This window comes from Callithrix jacchus, chromosome 22, assembly GCF_049354715.1.
Source record: "Callithrix jacchus isolate 240 chromosome 22, calJac240_pri, whole genome shotgun sequence".
Lineage (NCBI taxonomy): Eukaryota > Metazoa > Chordata > Mammalia > Primates > Cebidae > Callithrix > Callithrix jacchus.
This window is the reverse complement of record NC_133523.1, coordinates 13159207-13180055: the sequence shown is the minus strand read 5'-3', so window position 1 is coordinate 13180055 and position 20849 is coordinate 13159207. Positions and strand designations below refer to the sequence as shown.

The window sequence follows — 20849 nt, the reverse complement described above, 5'->3', positions numbered from 1 at the left end:
TGTTATAAGACGGGGTTTCACCATGTTAGTCAGGCTGGTCTTGAACTCCCAACCTCAGGTGATCCACCTGCCTTGGCCTCCAAAGTGCTTGGATTACAGGCGTGAGCCACCATGCCCAGATATTTTTTTTTTTTTTTTTTAGACGGAGTTTCGCTCTTGTTACGGAGACTGGAGTGCAATGGCATGATCTCGGCTCACCGCAACCTCCACCTCCTGCATTCAAGCAATTCTCCTGCCTCAGCCTCCCGAGTAGCTGGGACTACAGGCGTGTACCACCATGCCCAGCTAATTTTTGTATTTTTAGTAGAGACGGGGTTTCACCTTGTTGACCAGGATGGTCTCGATCTCTTGACCTCATGATCCACCCGCCTCGGCCTCCCAAAGTGCTGGGATTATAGACGTGAGCCACCGAGCCCAACCTTTTTTTTTTTTTCTTTTGAGACAGAGTCCCATTCTGTCACCAGGCTGGAGTGTAGTGGCACGATCTTGGCTCACTGTAACCTCTGCCTCCTGGGATCAAGCAATTATCCTGCCTCAGCCTCCTGAGTAGCTGGGATTACAGGCATACATCACCACACCCAGCCAATTTTTGTATTTTTAGGAGAGATGGGAATTCGCCATGTTGGCCAGGCTGGTCTCAAACTCCTGACCTCGTGATCTGCCCACCTCAGCCTCCCAAAGTGCTGGGATTACAGGCGTTAGCCATGGCGTCCGGCCGGGCAAACTTGTATAAGGCTTACCATGCGTCAGGCACTGTTCTCTGAGCCTTACTTCTACGAGTTTATTTACCCTTCACACTGACTGTATGAAGGAAGCACCATTTTCATGCCTGTGTTGCAGATGAGGAAACTGGTCAGGCACAGTGGCTCATGCCTGTGACCCCAGCACTTTGGGAGGCCAAGGCAGGAGGATCCCTTAAGCCCAGGAGTTCAAGAGCAGCCTGGGCAACATAACAGGACCCCATCTATAAATAAATTATCTTTTTATTTATTTTTTAATTATTATTTTTTTAAAAGATGGGGTTTCACCATGATGACCAGGCTGGTGACCTGGAACTCCTGACCTCAGGTGATCCACCCACCTCAGCCTCCCAAAGTGCTAGGATTACAGGCGTGAGCCACTGTGCCCAGCAAATTAATTATCAATAAATTAGCCAGGAATAGTGATACATGCCTTTATCCCAGCTACTCAGGAGGCTGAGGTGGGAGGATCACTTGAGCCTGAGAGATCGAGGCTGCAGTGAGCCACAGTCCCGTCACTGCCCTCCAGACTGGGCAACAGAGCAAGACCCTGTCTTTAAAAGCAAGCAAGCAAACAAACACAAAGAAAAAGAAACCACAGCCCAAAAGCAGATGAGGAAACTGAGGCCCAGAGAGGGCAAGTCACTTGCTTGAGGTCACACAGCAAGAAGTGGCAATGGGGGGATTTGAACTCTTGTGGTCCAACTCCAGGTTCTTAAGTGCTGCACTCTGTTGCCATTATACCCGGGGTGTGTGTGTGTGTCTTCTCGTTTCTGAGTGTATATATGTTTGTGTACATACTGTGTGTGGTGTGTATATGTTATGTGAATGTGTGTGCAAATGTGTGTGTCTGACTAGAGGCCCCTGCTTGGGTTGAAGCCTCCCCCTGCTTTTTTTTTTTTTTTTTTTAAGACAGAGTTTTGCTCTGCAACCTCTGCCTCCTGGGTTCAAGCAATTCCCCTGCCTCAGCCTCCTGAGTAGCTGGGACTATAGGCGCGCACCACCATGCCCGGCTAATTTTTTGTATATTTAGTAGAGATGAGATTTCACTGCGTTAACCCGAATGATCTCAATCTCCTGACCTTGATGTGCCCGCCTCAGCCTCCCAAAGTGCTGAGATTACAGGCATGAGCCACCATGCCCAGCCTCCCCCAGCTGCTTATACCCTAGGGGAGGTCCTGCCCTTACCTGGATGGTGTCCTTGGCTGAGCTCAGCTTGGAGTTTCTGTTCAGATCCTGGACTTTGTTGAAGAAGCGAGAAAGCGTCTGCAGAGAGGGGAGATGCGGGGGTCAGAGAGCTTTGACGGTGGGTGGGAAGTTTCGGACGAGGCTGTGGATGGAGTCCCCACACCCTGGTCCCTGCGGGGGCCACTCACCTGGCTGTGGACTCCAGGGGGCAGGGTCCACGTGGGGAAAGTCGTGTCTGTAGGGAACAAGACAAGCGGCTCACTAGGTGGGACAGTGTCTGTTTGTGTGCTCGGGGTTGGGGAGCTTCTAGGGTTGGGTCTTACCTTCGCAGACAGTATCCTTCTGGTTATTCCGGATTCCCTGTTTGGGCTTCCAGCCTGGGCCGCAGCGGCAGTTATATGAACCCACGGTGTTGAAGCAGATGGTGGAGTTGTCACACTGATGCTGCCCGGAGCGGCACTCGTCCACATCTGAGGACACAGGAGGGGGTCAGGCCCTGTCCCAGCCTGGATAGGGTCCTGTCTCCTGTCCGCACCCCCACCTCATTCCCGGCATTAGTGCCCGCCTTGGAGTGGTGGATGGTGGGTTATGGAAGCATGGAGAGACCTGGGTGCAGCAGGTGGGCCCTGTGCAGATGTGCAGGTTATGAAAACAGTGAAATGCCTTCCTCCCAGGGAGTCATCAGCTGCTGCCTGGGGTCCCCCTGAGCCTCCCCCTCAGTACCCCAGCTCCTTCTCCAGGACCCCTGTTCTTTTCTCATCTAGTCTCAGAAGAATGAACGCCTGGCACAGCCGGGTGCCTCCAGCATTCATTCTGCTCAGTTTGTGTGGGCGCGTGGAACATGTGATCAGATGTTTGTGGGTCTTTGGGAATGTGGGATCTGAGCTCTCGACCTTCACAGATGGTATTGTTTGGGCCACTGGGCGACCCCAGGATCGGTTGCCAGCCCGGGCGGCAGAGGCACTGATAGCCGCCCACTTTGTTCAAGCAGTGGGTGGAGTTGTGGCATGGGTTTTTCCCGGAGGTGCACTCGTTCACATCTGAGGACAAAGTCAGAGGGTCAAACCCTGTCCCTGACCAGCCCAGGCCTGCCCTCCACTCACTGTACCCACTCCCTGTCTTTTCATTGCCCCAAACTGAACATCATTATTACAAGTGCCGCCACTTGGTGACCTTCAACTTCACCTTCAAAGCATTTATGATGGTCTCCCTACAAGAAGGGCACAGCAGAGACCATGGTCCCCAGTTTATAGGAGCTGAAACCAAAGGGGAAACTGAGTCACGAGAGCCGGACTTCCATGACTAAAAGCTAAAATCTCTCATCTGCTCCCTCCCTCACTATGGTGGCGGTCTTTTTCTTAGAACTGGCAGTGATACCTTCTTCCACTTGCATGTGATAGGTGAGGAAGGGGCGGAGTCTGGGGGTCCCACAAGGGCACTCCAGGCCCCGAAAGTCCTGCCACCTCCCTGCTGTGGCGGGACCTTCCTGGGTGGTGAATGCTTAGGCAGGGGCTTAGCAGGTTCTTGGGTTCATGGGAACCTGCGGATCTTCTCCCTCCTCCTTGGCCTGCTTTGGTTCCATCCCAGCTCCTGTCCAGCCTCACAGCCTTCTCCCAGGGCCTCTACCTTGGCAGAGCTTCAGATCCTTGGGGTTGGGCTCAAAGCCAGGCAGGCACTGGCAGACGTAGCTGCCGAGGGTGTTGGTGCAGGTGCTGTGGCTTTTACAGACCCTTGGGCTCTGCTGACATTCGTCCACGTCTGCAAGAGGAAGGAGAGGGTGAAGATCCCGTAACTGTGAGCAGCTTTCGGGGCTGTGGGTCCACCACGTTTCCTGGAACGGAAGCATCTGGAAGGCACCACTGTCTCCTCCCTTTTCCAATCCACACAGAGGAGTCCCATGGTGAGCACAGTGGCCCAGGTCCTCTGTTGTTCAGATGTGGCTGGAAGCAGCTGAGTTCTCCCCCTCTCTTCTGCCTTCGTGGGCAGCTCCCAGCTAGGGTGTCCCAGCCTGAGGATTCTGGGCAAAGGCCAGGGTGAGGCCTTCCTGAGAACCAAATGCAGGGACATGTCATGTACCCAGGCAGGACGCATCTTGGCTCCCAACGGTGGCCCTGGGCCTGACTCCCCCAGAGTGGCAGCTCACTGGCTGAATTATCAGAATCCCAGAGGCCCTAACAGGATGGCGCTCTCTCATCCACAAAAGCTCTGAGAGCCCAGCTTCATGGGCAGGGACCAAGACCCCTCCTGAGCCAGGGCCCCCCCATGCGGCTCAACAGCAGGGGTGGGGAGAGCCAGGGATGCTGCGGGACAGGCCAGGGCCTCTTGGACAGTGGGCAACAGGCTGGGGTGGACAGCAGGGGCTGAGGTCCAGCTGGGCAGCCTGAGTCTATGAAGATGCTTTTTTTCTGATCCCCAGGAAGAGATCTATGGACAAGGGACTAGCAGGAGATGGTGAGAATCCACATCTGAGCAGAGCCGGCCGTGAGCGAGGGCTTGGTGGCTGGAGAGGGTGCAGGTGCTGATGGGTGAGGGGTAGCAGATGAATTTGTCCTCTCATTCCTTGTCATTCCTCCGGGGGTGGAAACCTGTGGGGCCTGCTGAATGGGGTTCAAGCTTCCATCTCTGTCCCTGAGCGGTCCAGACCAGGACTAACCTCGGGAGAGGATCAGGCCGGGGCGATGGCCCTCAGTGACACTCTCTCTTGCCATCTAGTCCAGACTTGAGCTGCTTCCTTCATCCAACCCTCGAGTTTTTTTTTGTTTTTTTTTTTTTTTTGAGATGGTTTCTCACTCTGTCATCCAGGCTAAAGTGCAGTAATTCGATCTCGGCTCACTGCAGCCTCTACCTCCCGGGCTGAACCGATTCCCTGCCTCAGCCTCTTGAGTAGCTGGGATTACAGTCACTTGCCACCTCGCCCAGCTAATTTTTGTATTTTTAGTAGAAACAGGGTTTCATCATGTTGGTCAGGCTGGTCTCGAACTCCTGACCTCAGGTGATCCTTCCACCTTGGCCTCCGAAAGTTCTAGAATTACAGGCATGAGTCGCAGCTCCCAGCACTCTGAGTGCATTTGTGGGGTCGATGTCACCCTGCTCACCCCTGACCACAGCATCCTCCCAAGCCTCGGTCATTGGAGGTGCCCTCAGGCTCAGAAATTATCAGGGCGAGTTGGGGTGGAGCCTTGGATGGGGAAATGAACTCAGGCTAAACGGCCAGGAAAACCATCAGGAGACATCTTCTTCAGGCAAGGTTGTCCTGTCCTTGAGATTCCCTCTGGACAGGGTTTTGGGGTTCATTATGATAGGGGTGGGGGTCCAAGGGGTTCCCGGTGTGGCTGAGCCTGTGTGAGCCGTGGCGGCAAGTTTCATCTTGGCAGTCCACCGCGATGGTGAAGAGGACAGATACTGTGCTGGGATGCATCACGCCACGCCATGTCGTGAGCTCCTGAAATATCCTGAGTGCCAACCCCCTTTTGTTTTGTGCAAATAAGGTACCAGAGGGGCAGGGAGATGTTCTCAGCTTCCAGAAGTGGCCCCCTCTGGAGGGTTCTGAGTCTCAGGATTAGGATAAGCACGGGTGATCGGGTGTCTAGGACACCACTGAGATGCCTGGAGACAGTGGGTGAGGAGTTGAGGGAGCTGCCCCAGGTCTCCGGCCCCGATGTCAGAGGCCCCATGGGCTGTGATGCTGGGTGTATGTGTCCTCTGGTGCGGTAGTGAGACCTGGAGTGCTGAGGTCCCTCTGAGCGTCTCACCTCTGGTGGTAGGTCCTACTCCAAACCAGCAGCTGTCTCCATCACCTGCCTTGATGTCCGTGGAGGTCTCTCTAACACCTCAGCCCTGCTGTCCATGTCTCTGCCCAGCTGCCTGGCTAAGTCTCTGTCTCTCAGCTCAGGCCTGTTTCTAACACAGCAACACACCTCCTCCATAATCATAACCACCATCCCATGCAAGGGGCTCACAGCATCAAGTGGGCAGCACCCCTAGTCATGGCACCTTGGGAGGGGACCGGATTGCCAAGTACAGTTGTACCAGTTGCTCACTGCACAAAGGTATTGGGCCAATGAGAATCATTCACACAGGGGCTGAAAATCAGTCCACTCTGTGTGCCAAATGTGTCCACTGGGAGAGGGGAGTCTTTTTCCAATTCACACGAAGACTCTGTCCTCTGGTCAAGTCACGTGCATGTGGAACTACACAATGTCCGCTTGCAAGGGGCTCCCAGGGCTAGCCGTGTGGCAGGCAGAAGCCTCCTGCTGGGATCCACACAGGTGCATGTCCCAGGTACGCGGATCACTGCTTTGTCCCCCACCCTACCTCCCTCTTTGTCCCTCTGCCTGAATGCTGGGCAGGAGGGGTGGGGCTGGGATCCGGTGGTGGGCCCTTTCTTCTCTCTACAGCAGGGGCCCTCCTGACCTTCTGAGTCCTGAGCCTCATCACCTCCCAGCTCTGCCCCAGTCCTCTTCCTGATCATGGTAGCCTGCACTAACTCCCTCTCTTGGAATGAGTCACGGCCCCCAGCTGCCCACTGCTGGCTCCTATCTGCCCCAGTGGATCTTGGAAGCCCCTCCCCTGCCCGACCAGCTTCCTTGGAAGACAGGCAAAGCCTGGAGTCCCCGTTTCTCTTGGCCTGAGCTGGTACCTCAAGCAAGACCATAGCAAAGGCTCCGCGCCTCTGTGCAGGGTTGCAGCCTCGCATTTGCTCTCTCATCCTCGCACCCTAGGGAAACCCATGCTGGGGCCGCATCAGGTCAGAATTACGATAAAAACCCAACAGTCATCGCAGAAAGAGTATGTTCTGCAAGCCAGGGGCTGCTACGTGTTTTTTCTTTAATTGAGACGGAGTCTCGCTCTGTCACCTGAGCTGGAGTGCAGTGGCACAATCTCAGTTCACTGCAACTCCGCCTCCTGGGTTCAAGTGATTCTTGTGCCTCAGCCTCCCAAGTAGCTGGGACTACAGGCATGTGCCACCACCTCCAGCTAACTTTTGTATTTTTTGTAGAGACGGGATTTCACCATGTTTCCCAGGCTCGTCTCAAACTCCTGACATCAGATGATCCACCTGACTCAGCCTCCCAGAGTACTGGGATTACAGGTATGAGCCAATGCGCCTGGCCTGTTAAGTGCTTTTCTAATAGAATTTACGTTCTCAGCAACTCTACGAGATAAATGCCATTAGTCTCCTTTTATAGATGGGCAAACTGAGGTGCAGGGAGGATAAAGTAACTTCTCCAAGGTCATAAGTTTAACAAAGGTCAAAGCTGCTTTTGTTTTTATCTTTAAAAGATAAGGACTCGGGCATGGTGGCTCATGCCTGTAATCCCAGCTGCTTAAGAGGCTGAGGCATGAGCATAGCTTGAACCAGGAGGCGGAGGTTGCAGTGAACTGAGATTGCACTACTGCATTCCAGCCTGGGTGACAGTGAGACTCCGTCTCAAAAACAAACAAACAAAAACAGGTAAAAGATAAGGACTCTTTCTTCCCCTATCTCTCTCTATATATGTTACCCAGGCTGGTCTTGAACTCCTGGCCTCAAGGGAAGTGATCCTCCCACCTTGGCCTCCCAAAGTGTTGGGATTACATGTGTGAGCCATGGCACCAACCTATCTGTTTTTTTTTTTCTGAGACGGTGTCTCGTTCTGTCGCCCAGGCTGGCACACAGTGGTACAATGTTGGCTCATTGCAACTTCTGCCTCCTGGGTTCAAGCAATTCTTCTGCCTTAGCTTCCTGTGGTCGGGGTTACAGGCATGCGACACCACACCCGGCTAATTTTTGTATTTTTAGTAGAGACAGGATTTCACCATGTTGGTCAGTTTGGTCTCGAACTCCTGACCTCATGATCCACCTGCCTTGGCCTCCCAAAGTGCTGGGATTACAGGTGTGAGCCACTGCGCCTGGCCAATTCTTTTTTTAATGTTTTTAATTTTTTGATATTTAAAAATCCTGCCTCCAAGAAAGCTTTGGTTTGATTTTTTTTTTTTTTTTTTTTTTTTAGAGGCAGGATCTTGCTTGCTCTGTCACTCAGGCTGGAGTGCAGTGGTGTGATCACAGCTCACTGCAGCCTTGACCTCCCAGGCTCAAGCGATCCTCCCACCTCAACCTCCCAAGTATCGGGACTACAGGCGCCAGCTACTGTACTTGGCTAATTTTTTTTTTGGTATTTTTGGGGGTTTCACCATGTTGCCCAGGCTGGTCTCAAACCCATGCTCAAGCAATCTACCTACCTTGGCCTCCCAAAGCCCTGGGATTACGAGCATGAGCCACTGCACCCGCCAATATTCATATTCTTTTTAGGAATGGGGTCTTGCTATGTTGCCTGGCCTGGTCTTGAACTCCTGGCCTGAAGAGATCCTCCTGCCTCAGCCTCTCAAAGCGCTGGGATTAAAAGCGTGATAGTGTTATCACATCTCACATGTGGGCAGTGGTTTCTGAATAAGTACCCTGGCCAATGTCACGCACATGGTCATCAGGATTTGGCCCAGGCAGCTGGTCCCAGGGTCAGCCCCTAATCCTCACGTTACTCTGCCTCTCTGGGCTGGTGGGGCAGGTACATGCACACCTGTCCCATCTCAGACCCCAGGCACTGACCCTGCACTCTGGAAGACCCTGCTCTCTGGGAGCTGCCAGAATGGCTCTGGTGACCCCAAACCTCATGGATGGAGCGTCAGAGGACATGGGGCATTTCTTACCTTGACACGTGTTCTGGCTCTCATTCATGAATATTTTTGTCTCAGAAGCAGGTTCATATCCCCGGCTGCACACGCAGTAGTAGCTTCCCTCCGTATTCACGCAGTCCGAGAATTTTCCGCATGATGGTTTGAATGGTGACACACACTCGTTTATGTCTGGAACACAACAGGACAGGGAGTCACCTCCCAAAGATGTGAGTTCCTTCAGGGCAGAGGCCCCTGTCCTTACTCCCCAACATGGGGCCTGCTTCTTCATATCTTGTGGAAAGAATCTGAAGTTGCATTGCACAGACTGTGCTGCAGCTGGAGCAAGCCATTCCTGAAGACCACACTTGATCTCAGTTCTCTGGCTGGCATCCTAGATTTGGACACGGTAGACAGCGCTGAGGTGGGGGATGGGCAGGAAGCTCCACATCCCCCTCCTCAGTCTTTTTGTAGAAAATTAAACCCCATCACAGCTAGGCGAGGTGGCTCACACCTGTACTCCCAGCATTTTTTGAGGCCAAGGCCAGCAGATCATCAGAGGTCAGGAGTTCGAGACCAGCATGGCCAACATGGCGAAACCCGATCTCTACTAAAAATACAAAAATTAGCCAGGCGTGGTGGTGGATGCCTGTAATCCCAGCTACTCAGGAGACTGAGACAGGAGAATTGCTTGAACCTGGGAGGTAGAGGTTGCAGGGAAATGAGATCGGGCCACTGCACTCCAGCCTGGGTGACAGGGTGAGACTCCGACTCAAAAAAAAGAAAGAAAAATAAGGAAGAAGAAAACATGGCCAGAATGTACCTTCTCCCCAGTCTTAAGGGTAAACCAAGGCACAGACCTGAGATTCCTGAGCACCCAGCTTCTGTCTTTCCAGGAAGTGATGCCTATTAACTTCTTACTTCTCATCCATCTTTCCCTCCCTCCCTCCCTCCCTCCCTCCTTTCTTTCTTTTCTCCCTCCCTCCCTCCTCCCTTCCCTCCCTCCTCCCCTCCCTCCCTTCTTCCTTCCCTCCCTTCCTCTCCCTCTCCCTTTCTTCCTTTTCTCTTTCTTTCCCTCCTTCCCTCTCTTTTTCTTTTCTTCTCTTTTCTTTCTGTCTTTCTCTCTTTTTTGAGACAGAGTCTCGCTCTTGTCACCCAGGCTGGAGTGCAGTGGCATGATCTCACTCACTGCAACCTCCACCTCCCAGATTCAAGGGATTCTTCTGCCTCAGCCTCCCAAGTAGCTGGGATTACAGGCAATCGAGACCACACCCGGTTAATTTTTTGTGTTTTAGTATAGAGATGGGGTTCACCCATGTTGGCCAGGCTGGTCTCGAACTCCAGACCTCAGGTGATCTGCCCACCTCGGCCTCCCAAAGTGCTGGAATTACAGGTGTGAGCCACCGCGCCTGCCCTCTTTCTCCTTTCTCTGCCCATGATGATCATCTGGAAGGTGAGGCTGAGGCCCCTAATAACAACCTCTGGCTCCTGCTGGCACTGGGCAATGCCTCATAATCTCGGAGTGCCCTGCGCTGCCCCCAAGCTTCTGTACCATCACACGTCTCCGTGCGGCTGGTGAAGATCTCAGCTGAAGATAAAGTGGCGAACCCTGGATCGCAGCGACAGGCGGTGTCATTGACACATGTAGAGTTCTGAGGGCACCAATGGGCACAGCCTGCAGGAGCAGAGAGCGTGGTCAGAAGGTGAGGGGCAATGGGAGCCACAAAAGGGGCCCTGGGGGAGACAGGGAGAGCACTGAGGTTCCTGTGCCCAAGGCCTCTCTTTCTCTGGGCTGAAAGGGGCTGGGTGGGGGTCCAGGGCCCTCCCTGGGCTCTGGCTGTGGACTGTGCTGTCTGCTCCCAGCAGACTCACCCTTGGTGGTCTGGGTTTCAGCTCCCAGCAGAGTCAGCCAGACACAGAATGCTGCAACAGAGAAAGGAAAGGGGATCAGAGGGGACCCCAGAGCTGGGAAAGGAGGGTGAAGAGGGTGCATTTTGGGGGAGGAGGATGCTGACCCATCTCAGACTGAGTTCCTGGTCAGTCGTTCAAACAGAATGAGCAGATATCACATCCAACTCGGGTGCTCAAGCCAGAGAGTCTGTCATCCTGTCCCCATGGGGGTGCATTTTTTGTTTTTGTTTTGGACACAGGGTCTCGCTCGGTCACCAAGGCTGGAGTGCAGTGGTGCAATCACAGCTCACTGCAGCCTCCAATTCCTAGGCTTAAGTGATCCTCCTGCCTTAGCCTCCCGAGTACCAGGGACCACAAGTGTGCACCACCATATTTTGAATTTTCTCCCTCCCTCCCTCCCTCCCTCCCTCCCTCCCTCCCTTCCTTCCTTCCTTCCTTCCTCCCTCTCTCCCTCCCTCCCTCCCTCTCTCCCTCTCTCTCTCTCTCTTTTTCTCTCTTTCTTTCTTTCCAGAATCTGGCTTTTTTGCCCAGGCAAGTGAAATACTTTGATCTCAGCTCACTGCAATATCTACCTCCTGGTTTCAAGCAATTTTCCTGCCTCAGCTTCCCAAGTACCTGGGATTACAGGAGCCCACCACCATGTCCAGCTAATTTTTTGTATTTTTAGTAGAGACAGAGTTTTACCACATTGCCCAGGCTGGTCTCGAACTCTTGACCTCGGGTGATTCGCCCACCTCAGCCTCCCAAAGTTCTGGGATTACAGGCGTGAGCCATGGCTACTGGCTCAAAAATTTTAAAATACTTTATTTTTTATTATTTATTTATTTATTTTTGAAACAGAGTTTCGCTCTTGTTACCCAGGCTGGAGTGCAATGGCGCGATCTCAGCTGACCACAACCTCCGCCTCCTGGGTTCAGGCAATTCTCCTGCCTCAGCCTCCTGAGCAGCTGGGATTACAGGCACGCACCACCGTGCCCAGCTAATTTTTTTGTATTTTTAGTAGAGACGGGGTTTCACCATGTTGACCAGGATGGTCTCGATCTCTTGACCTCGTGATCCACCCGCCTCGGCCCCCCAAAGTGCTGGGATTACAGGCGTGAGCCACTGCACCCAGCTTTATTTGTTTATTTTTTGAGACGGAGTCTCACTTTGTCACTGGAGTGCAGTGGTGCAGTCTTGGCTCACTGAAGCCTCCACCTCCTGGGTTCAGGCGATTCTCCTGCCTCAGCCTCCCGAGTAGCTGGGACTAGTCTTTAGCCACCACGCCCAGCTAAATTTTGTAATTTTTCAGTAGAGATGGGGTTTCTCCATGTTGGCCAGGCTGGTCTCCAACTCCTGACCTCAGGTGATCCACCCGCCTCAGCCTCTGAAAGTGCTGGGATTACAGACCTCAGTCACCGAATTAAAAATAATCTTAAAAATTATTTTAGAGACAGAGTCTTGCTCTGCTGCTCAGGCTGATTTTGAACTCCTGACCTCAAGTGATCCTCCTGCCTCAGCCTCCTGAGCTCGGCTTGGGGATGGGATTTCAGGAACTGAGGAGTAGGGAAGGGCCTTGAGCCTGGGGGTGGTTCTCAGCGCCAGCTGCTGCTTTTCTGACCTGGGGGGTGTGTGGGGAGCGGCTAAGGAAACCGACTGGAGACAGGCTACCCCAGTTCAAATCCCAGACCGTGGGCCTCTCTGCCTCAGTTTCCCCTTCTGTAGAATGGGGATGATGATGGCGCCCACTCCCCAGTGTCATGTGGGAGTGAACTGCTGGACTGCTGTCTGGCGTGCCTGAGCATTTACTGCCGTTTACATTTCTTTAGGTAGAAACGAAGGTGTGGTCGGTTGCTGCGGCTCAAGCCTGTAATCCCAGCACTTTGAGAGGCAGAGGCGGGTGGATCACCTGAGGTTGGGAGTTCGAGACCAGCCTGTCCAATATGGTGAAACCCGGTCTCTACTAAAAATACAAAAAATTAGCCAGGTGTGGTGGTGGGCATCTGTTATCCCAGCTACTCAGGAGGGTGAGGCAAGAGAATTGCTTGAACCCGGGAGGCAGAGGTTGCAGCGAGCCGAGATCATGCCACAGCACTCCAGCCTGGGAGACAGAGCGAGATTCCCTCTCAGAAAAAAACAAAGTGAAGGTGTTGGATCTCCCAGGCTCTAAGATGCTCTGGACCCGCAGGCTTCCTCAGGGACACAGGTGTACACACAGCACACCCACCGCACCCACAACCGCCACCAGCCCTGGCGGCCCATCCTGGGAGCCAGCAGTAATATTTCATTCTGGGGCGCCCCGCCCACAGGAAGACGCATGGCTGCCTGTTGGGTGCACGTGCAGTGGCGGTTCCCAGCACTCAGGGTGTGTTGGGGGACTCTCCTCAGGTCACCAGGGGCTTTAGAGACCGGGACCTAGGGATCTCCTCGCTGTTCCCCAGAAAGAGAGACAAAGAGGCAGAGGTGGAGAGAAAATAGAGATTAGAGAGAGAGACACAGAGAGACAGAGAGAGACAGAGAGAGACAGGCAGAGACAGAAAAAGACAGAAAGACACAAAGCCAGAGAGAGAGAAATAGAAAGAGAGAGAGAGAGAGAGGGCCAGGTGTGGTGACTCATGCCTATAATCCCAGCACTTCGGGAGGCCGAGGCAGGCGGATCGCCTGAGATCAGGAGTTTGAGACCAGCCTGGCCAACATGGTGAAACCCTGTCTCTACTAAAAATACAAAAATAAATTAGCTGGGTGTGGTGGCGGGCGCCTGTAATCCCAGCTACTCAGGAGGCTGAGGCAGGAGAATCACTTGAACCTGGGAGGCGGAGGTTGCGGTGAGCAGAGATCACACCACTGCACTCCAGCCTGGGCAACAAGAGGGACACTCTGTCTCAAAAAAAATAAAAAATAAGGCTGGGCGCGGTGGCTCAAGCCTATAATCCCAGCACTTTGGGAGGCCGAGGCAGGTGGATCACGAGGTCAAGAGATCGAGACCATCCTGGTCAACATGGTGAAACCCCATCTCTACTAAGAATACAAAAATTAGCTGGGCATGGTGGTGCATGCCTGTAATCCCAGCTACTCGGGAGGCTGAGGCAGAAAAATTGCTTGAACCCAGGAGGCGGAGGTTGCGGTGAGCCGAGATCATGCCATTGCACTCCAGTCTGGGTAACAAGAGCGAAACTCCGCTTAAAAATAAATAAATAAATAATAAAAAATTAAAGGAAGGAAGGAAGGACAGAGAAGGAGACAGAGATAGAGAGACAAGAGACAGAAATTACATGGTGATAGAGGTGGAGAGAAACAAGGGACCCACAGAAAGCAGCAGAGAACACAGGAGAAGATGGGACAGAGAGAACAGAGGCAGAGAGAGAGACAGTGAGGCAGAGAGAGACAGTGAGGCAGAGAGAGAAACTGTGAGGCAGAGAGAGACAGTTAAGCAGAGAGAGAAACACTGAGGCAGAGAGAGAAACAGTGAGGCAGAGAGAGACAGTGAGGCAGAGAGAGAAACTGTGAGGCAGAGAGAGAGACAGTGAGGCAGAGAGAGACAGTGAGGCAGAGAGAGAGACAGTGAGACAGAGAGAGACAGTGAGGCAGAGAGAGAAACTGTGAGGCAGAGAGAGAGACAGCAAGGCAGAGAGAGACAGTGAGGCAGAGAGAGACAGTGAGGCAGAGAGAGACAGTGAGGCAGAGAGAGAAACTGAGGCAGAGAGAGAGACAGTGAGGCAGAGAGAGACAGCGAGGCAGAGAGAAACAGTGAGGCAGAGAGAGAGACAGTGAGGCAGAGAGACAGTGAGGCATAGAGAGAGACAGTGAGGCAGAGAGAGAGCGAGGCAGAGAGAGAAAGAGTGGGTCAGAGAGAGATAGGCAGAGAGAGAGACAGTGAGGCAGAGAGAGAAACAGTGGGTCAGAGAGAGATAGGCAGAGAGAGAGACAGCAAGGCAGAGAGAGACAGTGAGGCAGAGAGAAACAGTGAGGCAGAGAGAGACAGCGAGGCAGAGAAAAACAGTGAGGCAGAGAGAGAGACAGTGAGGCAGAGAGAGAGACAGTGAGGCAGAGAGAGAGACAGTGAGGCAGAGAGAGAAACTGTGAGGCAGAGAGAGAGACAGTGAGGCAGAGAGAGACAGCGAGGCAGAGAGAAACAGTGAGGCAGAGAGAGAGACAGTGAGGCAGAGAGACAGTGAGGCAGAGAGAGAGACAGTGAGGCAGAGAGAGAGCGAGGCAGAGAGAGAAACAGTGGGTCAGAGAGAGATAGGCAGAGAGAGAGACAGTGAGGCAGAGAGAGAAACAGTGGGTCAGAGAGAGATAGGCAGAGAGAGAGACAGTGAGGCAGAGAGAGACAGTGAGGCAGAGAGAAACAGTGAGGCAGAGAGAAACAGTGAGGCAGAGAGAGTGAGGCAGAGAGAGAGACAGTGAGGCAGAGAGAGACAGTGAGGCAGAGAGAGAAACAGTGAGGCAGAGAGAGAAGCATGAGAAAGGAGGGTGGATGGAAACAAGGGAAGTGGGGGATGGGAGGGCGTTGGGATCTGAGTGGCAGGTGGGGCTTGGGGAGGGCGGGGAGGGGACGTCCAGTCCCTGCCGATCTGTAAATACTGGGGACCTCAATAATCCAGGGAGACCTGAAGGGGGTTGTTGGGCAGAGGGATGGGGACCAGGACAACGGCTGGGCATGAGTCACTTCCTGGGCCTAAGGGAAGGAATGACTCACCACTCATCCGCCCCAATTCAACCCTGGAGGGGGCTCCCAGGGGAATTCTGGGGTGGGTTGTGAGCACTGCTTCGGAGGGGGTGTCTGGGGTGCAGATTGGAGGTGCCCGGACCACTTAGCCCCCGTGTCCAAATGTACAACCCCTTAGGTGGGTGGAAGGCAGAGAACCCCACTCCCACCTCCACGCTCCTTCCAGCTGGGTTAAACCGAGGCCGACACCCCAGCCCAAGCCTGTGTCCCCTCCTCAGCCGGCGTCAGGCTTTCCCTCTTCCTCCTGTCTGGCCACGGGGCTTGGCTAGTTCCTCCCTCGGCCAGGACCCAGTTCCTCTTTGCAGATCAGACCATGAAATGAGCTTCCCTGGCAGGACTGATCTAGGCAGATTCGTCTCCAACTCCCAAAGCCCCAGGTAACTCCGTTAAAGCTCAAATCCGCTCTAGGAGGCAGGGGCTGTGTTGACACCCATTCTACAGATAGAGAAACTGAGGCTTGGAGCCCAGAAAAAGATCAGGAAGAATCCAGTGACCGGAAGAGGCTGGGGAAGGAGGAATGGAGGGACTGAGGTCCCTGTGTCCCCAGACAGGGTTCTTTTGTGCTTCTCCCATCTGCATGGGCTGAGCTGGGTTCCCCACCCCCACACTGAGGCGACAGGGCCTGGCTGCCTCCATCTGGGGCCTTGGAAGTGGCCCAAACAGAAGCCAGGAGAGGAGCTGCTGTTCTGGGTTGAGTTCCATCTGGTTCGCATTCTCTGGGTGGAGCCCTGAGTAGTGAGTTTCCTGCGGAGAGACCCTGGGGTGGGGGTGGGGGAGCGGGGCAGTCACGCCTTCTTTAGGCTTCCTGCTAAGGACCTCCAGATGATTCCCCAAACCCACCCGGGTCTTACCAGAATTTAATAATCATCATAATTTATTGTTTATTCATTTATTTTGACACAGGGTCTCGCTGTCCCCCAGGCTAGAGTACCGTGGCGCAATCTCGGCTCACTGCAACCTCGGTCTCCCAGGTTCAAGCGATTCTCCTGCCTCGGCCTCCTGTGTAGCTGGGACTACAGGAACAGGCTACCATGCCCGGCTAGGTTTTGATTTTAGTAGAGATGGGGTTTCACTATGTTGGCCATGCTGGTCTTGAACTCCTGGCTTCAACCAATCTGCCTGCCTCGGCCTCCCAAACTGCTGGGATTACAGGCATGAGCCACTGTGCCTGGCCTAATTTTTGTTTTTAATAGAGACAGTGTTTCACCATGTTGGCCATGCTGGTCTTGAACTCCTGGCCCCAACCAATCTGCCCGCCTCAGCCTCCCAAAGTGCTGGGATTACAGGCATGAGCCACCTTGCCCAGCCTTATTATTTATTTATTTTTCGAGATAAGATCTTGCTCTGTCACCCAGGCAGGAGTGCAGTGGTGCAAAGACAGTTCACTGCAGCCTCAACCTCCTGGGCTCAAGAGATCCTTCCACCTCAGCCCAGAGCAGCGAGGACTACAGGCACGTACCACTAATTAAAAAAAAAATATTTTGGCCGGGCGCGGTGGCTCACGCTTATAATCCCAGCACTTTGGGAGGCCAAGGCGGGTGGATCGCAAGGTCAAGAGAACATCCCAGTCAACATGGTGAAACCCCGTCTCTACTAAAAATACAAAAATTAGCTGGGCATGGTGGTGGGCGCCTGTAGTCCCAGCTACTCAGGAGGCTGAGGCAGGAGAATTGCTTGAACCCAGAAGGCAGAGGTTGCAGTGAGCCGAGACCGTGCCATTGCACTCCAGTCTGGGTAACAACAGCGAAACTCCGTCTCAAAAAAAAAAATTTTTTTGGCCAGGCGCGATGGCTCACTCCTGTAATCCAAGCACTCTGGGAGGCCGAGGCGGGTTGATCACGAGGTCAAGAGATCGAGACCATCCTGGCCAACATGGTGAAACCCTGTCTCTACTAAAAATACAAAAATGAGCAGGGCGTGGTGGTGCGTGCCTGTAGTCCCAGTTACTCGGGAGGCTGAGGTAGGAGAATCACTTGAACACGGGAGGCAGAGGTTGCACTGAGCCAAGAGAGCGAGACTCCATCTCAAAAAAAAAATTTTTTTTTTTTTTTTTGTAGAGACATCTTGCTGTGTTGCTCCAACCCCTGGGCTCAAGAGACCCACCTGCCTTGGCCTCTCAGTGCTGGGATTGCAGGTGTGAGCCACCATGCCTGGCCAACAATATTGCAATGCCGTCCACCGGCTTCTCACTGTGAACCAGGAACGGTGTGCATCCTAACTCAACCCTGAAAACATTCTTACGTGGAGACAGGCTGTGCTCCACCTTACACAGAGCCTCTGTTAGGCGCAGAGCCTCTGTGACTTGGCCCGGGTGACACAGACAGTCAGGGCAGGGAATCCCCGGGAAGCTGGTTCTTGTCCCCAAGAACCCCAAGATGGGCTCTTATCTCTCTCTCTCTTGAGCCCAGAGTGGGTGCTGGGCTGACACCTGCCACTTGGGGCTGGCCCAGGAGAGCTGCGTCCCTGTGGTCCGGGAAGTTCTGTTTTTTGCCCCAAATGTCATTTCTTCACTCTCTTTGTTGCCCCGTTGCTGAGGCAACCAGCTGACCTGATAACCGTTACAGTCACCTTGGGTGGGGCGGGAAAGGGAGTCAGGGGAAGTCACAGTCAAAGTCAAATTCAAACCCACAGCCGCTGAAGTCCCTTCCACCTGCTGCTGAGCCCCAGCCAGGTCCGCGGGGAGCAAGAACTGGGGTCTCTGGGCTGCCCCTGCTGCTGAGACTGTGAGAGGTACCCTGGTTTGGAGAAGTCCTGGCCTCTGGCTTCCCCACCCTCACCCGTGTCCTTCTATGCACTGTGCTAAGAGCAGTGGTGCTCCAGGTCCCAGCATTCACTTTTTGCCCCTTTCCTTCCCCCGTGCCTCAGTTTCCCCTCTTAGGGAGCAGATGCCAAATTGGCTCCTGTAGAAAGCTTGAGGATCCCTCCAGGCAGGGGAGCAGACTCTGAGAGCACCCTGGCGTTCCTGCCGGGGTGTGGCAGTGCCAAGGACCAGCAGCCCCTCTCCCCATGGGCCCCCGAGTGCCAGCCTGGCCCTCTCCCCATGGGCCCCCGAGTGCCTGTCTGACCATGTGGCTTCCTCCATCACAAGCTCCACAGCTACCGGCAGCACCTCCCGTTTCTCAGACGCAGCCATGGGATCCCAAGGGACCTTCCCTGCCCCTCCCAGCAGGGCCCCCGAAGTTCTTACCGAGAAAGATGCGGCCTCCCATGGTAGGAGCTGCGGGCAGGAGCAGCTGGATCGGCCCGGCCCAGGAAAGAGTGGGTGGGACAGGGCTGTCCCGTCTCGCAGACTGGGCAGCTGTGCAGGGAGTCCCAAGGCCAGGACTTTATGAAGGAGGGGGACGGACAGCCTCTGGCCCAGGGCCCTCCCCGGAACTGGCGGGGCAGCTGGAAGCCCAGCAGGAAAGTGCAATAAAAACACAGAGCCGGGGACTCTGCACACACACACACACACACACACACACACACACACACACACGTGTGCACTCGCTCAGCAAGAATGAAGTACAACCTGCTTTCAGAACCCTCTGCTGGAGTTTCCACCCTGTGGCTCTGACAAACCCTCTGGCCTCCTGTGTCGGGGCTGGTTGCTGTGGAGGGGAAGGTGTGGCAGCCGGGAGGGCGGGCGGGGCGGTCTTGCCCATGGCCACTTGGCTCTTGCTGGGGCAGGCGCGCAGGGGCCTGGTCAGAAATAGCTCTGGGCTCCCACGTTGGCAGGGCTCGCCCTGTGTCCAGAGCTTTGGCATGCCAGAGTTGGCAGAGCCTGCATCTCAGCTGGCCATACCTCCTCCTGCTGTTTTCCAAATGAGGAAACTGCAGAGGTTGACACCTGATTCCAGCAGTCTGGGAGACTATGGCAGGAGGATCGCTTGAGCTCAGGAGTTTGAGACCAGCCTGGACAACGTGGAGAAACTCTGTTTCTACAAAAAAAATGAAGTAAAAAAAAGTACAAAAAAAAATTTTTTTAAAGATGGGTTTCATCATGTTGGCCAGGCTGGTCTTGAACTCCCGACCTCGGGTGATCCGCCCGCCTTGACCTCCAAAGTGCTTGGATTACAGGCGTGAGCCACCATGCCCAGCAAAAGTACAAAATTTATCCGGCTTGGTGGCAGACGTCTGTGGTCCCAGCTACTACTACTCAGGAGGCTGAGGCGGGGAGGATCACCTAAGCCAGGAAGTCTGAGGATGCAGTCGGCTATGATGGCGCCACTGCACTCCAGCCTGGGTGATAGAGGGAGACCCTGTGTCAAAAACAGAAAAGACTGGGCACCGTGGCTCACACCTGTAATCCCAGCATTTTGGGAGGCCAAGGTCAGCAGATCACCTGAGGGCAGGAGTTCAAGATCAGCCTGACCAACATGGTGAAACCCCACCTCTACTAAAAATTCAAAAGTAGCCAGGTGTGGTGGCGCATGCCTGTAATTCCAGCTACTTAGGAGGCTGAGGCAGGAGAATTGCTTGAACCTGGGAGGCAGAGGTTGCAGTGAGCCGATATTGCACCATCGTACTCCAGCCTGGGTGACAAAAGCGAAACTCCGTATCAAAAAAAGAAAGAAAGAAAAGGAAGGAAGGAAGGAAGGAAGGAAGGAAGGAAGGAAGGAAGGAAGGAAGGAAGGAAGGAAGGAAGGAAGGAAGGAAGAAGACTGAGGCACTACGGTGTCCATGTAAATAGGAGCCAGGGAGGGAGAACGGGCCCTCTTCCGATGCCAGGCAGGTGCCAAGAAGAGAAGCTTCACCGCACAGAGCAGACCCCCTGATCTTTCTGGTCTTTTTTTTTTTTGGAACAGAGTCTGGCTCTGTCACCAGGCTGGAGTGTAGTGGTGCCACCTCAGTTCACTGCAACCTCCGCCTCCTGGGTCCAAGTATTCCCCTGCCTCAGCCTCCCGAGTAGCTGGGACTACCAGCGTGCACTACCATACCCAGCTAATTGTTTGTATTTTAATAGATGGGGTTTCCTCATGTTGGCCAGGCTGGTCTAGAACTCCTGACCTCATGATCCACCTGCCTCGGCCTCCCAAGGTGCTGGGATTACAGGCATGAGCCACCATGCCCGGCCTTTCTGGTCTTTGTAAGCCAGTTTCCTGCTGTGGGAAATGTATATTTCAGAGGCCCCTGGGCACTTCCATAATCAACAGAGAATCATGTGATAGGAGTGTTCTTTCCTTTTTGGATAAATCACATGATTAGCTTGTCTCTTGGGCTACCTAATAATTTTTTAAAACGCTGGTTTTTTTTTTCAAAGAGATCTTACTCTGTCACCCAGGCTGGAGTAGAGTGGCAACATCATAGCTCACTGCAGCCTCGAACTCCAGGGCTCAAAGGATCCTCCTGCCTCAGCCTCCTGAGTAGCTGGGACCTCAGCTGTGCACCATCAAGCCTGACTAGTTTTTTCTTAATTTTTTTTTAAATCTTTATACAGATGAGGTCTCACTATGCTGCCAAGAAAACGCTGTTATTTATAGAGGACTTAATCTGCACCAGGCCTGGTCCTAAATTAAAAAAAAATCTATTTTAACTCATTTACTCCTGAAAACATCTGCAATCCTGTTGCCATTCCCGTTTTACAGAGGAGGAAGCTGAGGCACAAATGACTCACCCAGCCGAGAAGATTCACAAGCGGGCAGCCCGGCCCCGGAGAAAGTCTCTGCTGG

The 20849-nt window shown here is 53.7% G+C and overlaps 1 protein-coding gene across 8 annotated transcripts in view; it reads right to left on the bottom strand.

The window, feature by feature from the left end:
* The window catches only part of ADGRE5 (adhesion G protein-coupled receptor E5), a 30455-nt gene extending 11448 nt beyond the window's left edge, over window positions 1-19007 (bottom strand). Inside the window, exons 1-10 of one of the 8 annotated variants that reach the window (XM_035284960.3) lie at window positions 18710-18774; window positions 18386-18496; window positions 10452-10502; window positions 10132-10254; window positions 8616-8771; window positions 3555-3686; window positions 2822-2968; window positions 2252-2398; window positions 2117-2163; window positions 1929-2006 (exon numbers count right to left, since the gene is read on the bottom strand). In XM_035284960.3, coding sequence (XP_035140851.1) covers window positions 1929-2006; window positions 2117-2163; window positions 2252-2398; window positions 2822-2968; window positions 3555-3686; window positions 8616-8771; window positions 10132-10254; window positions 10452-10502; window positions 18386-18407 — 903 coding nt within the window. In that variant the 5' untranslated portion in view covers window positions 18408-18496; window positions 18710-18774. Of the gene's footprint in view, window positions 1-1928; window positions 2007-2116; window positions 2164-2251; window positions 2399-2821; window positions 2969-3554; window positions 3687-8615; window positions 8772-10131; window positions 10255-10451; window positions 10503-18385; window positions 18503-18709 lie in introns of those variants that run through there. The other 7 variants (XM_078360787.1, XM_078360789.1, XM_078360788.1 and 4 more) reach the window with 7 other exon arrangements.
* Between the last annotated feature and the right edge of the window lie 1842 nt (window positions 19008-20849).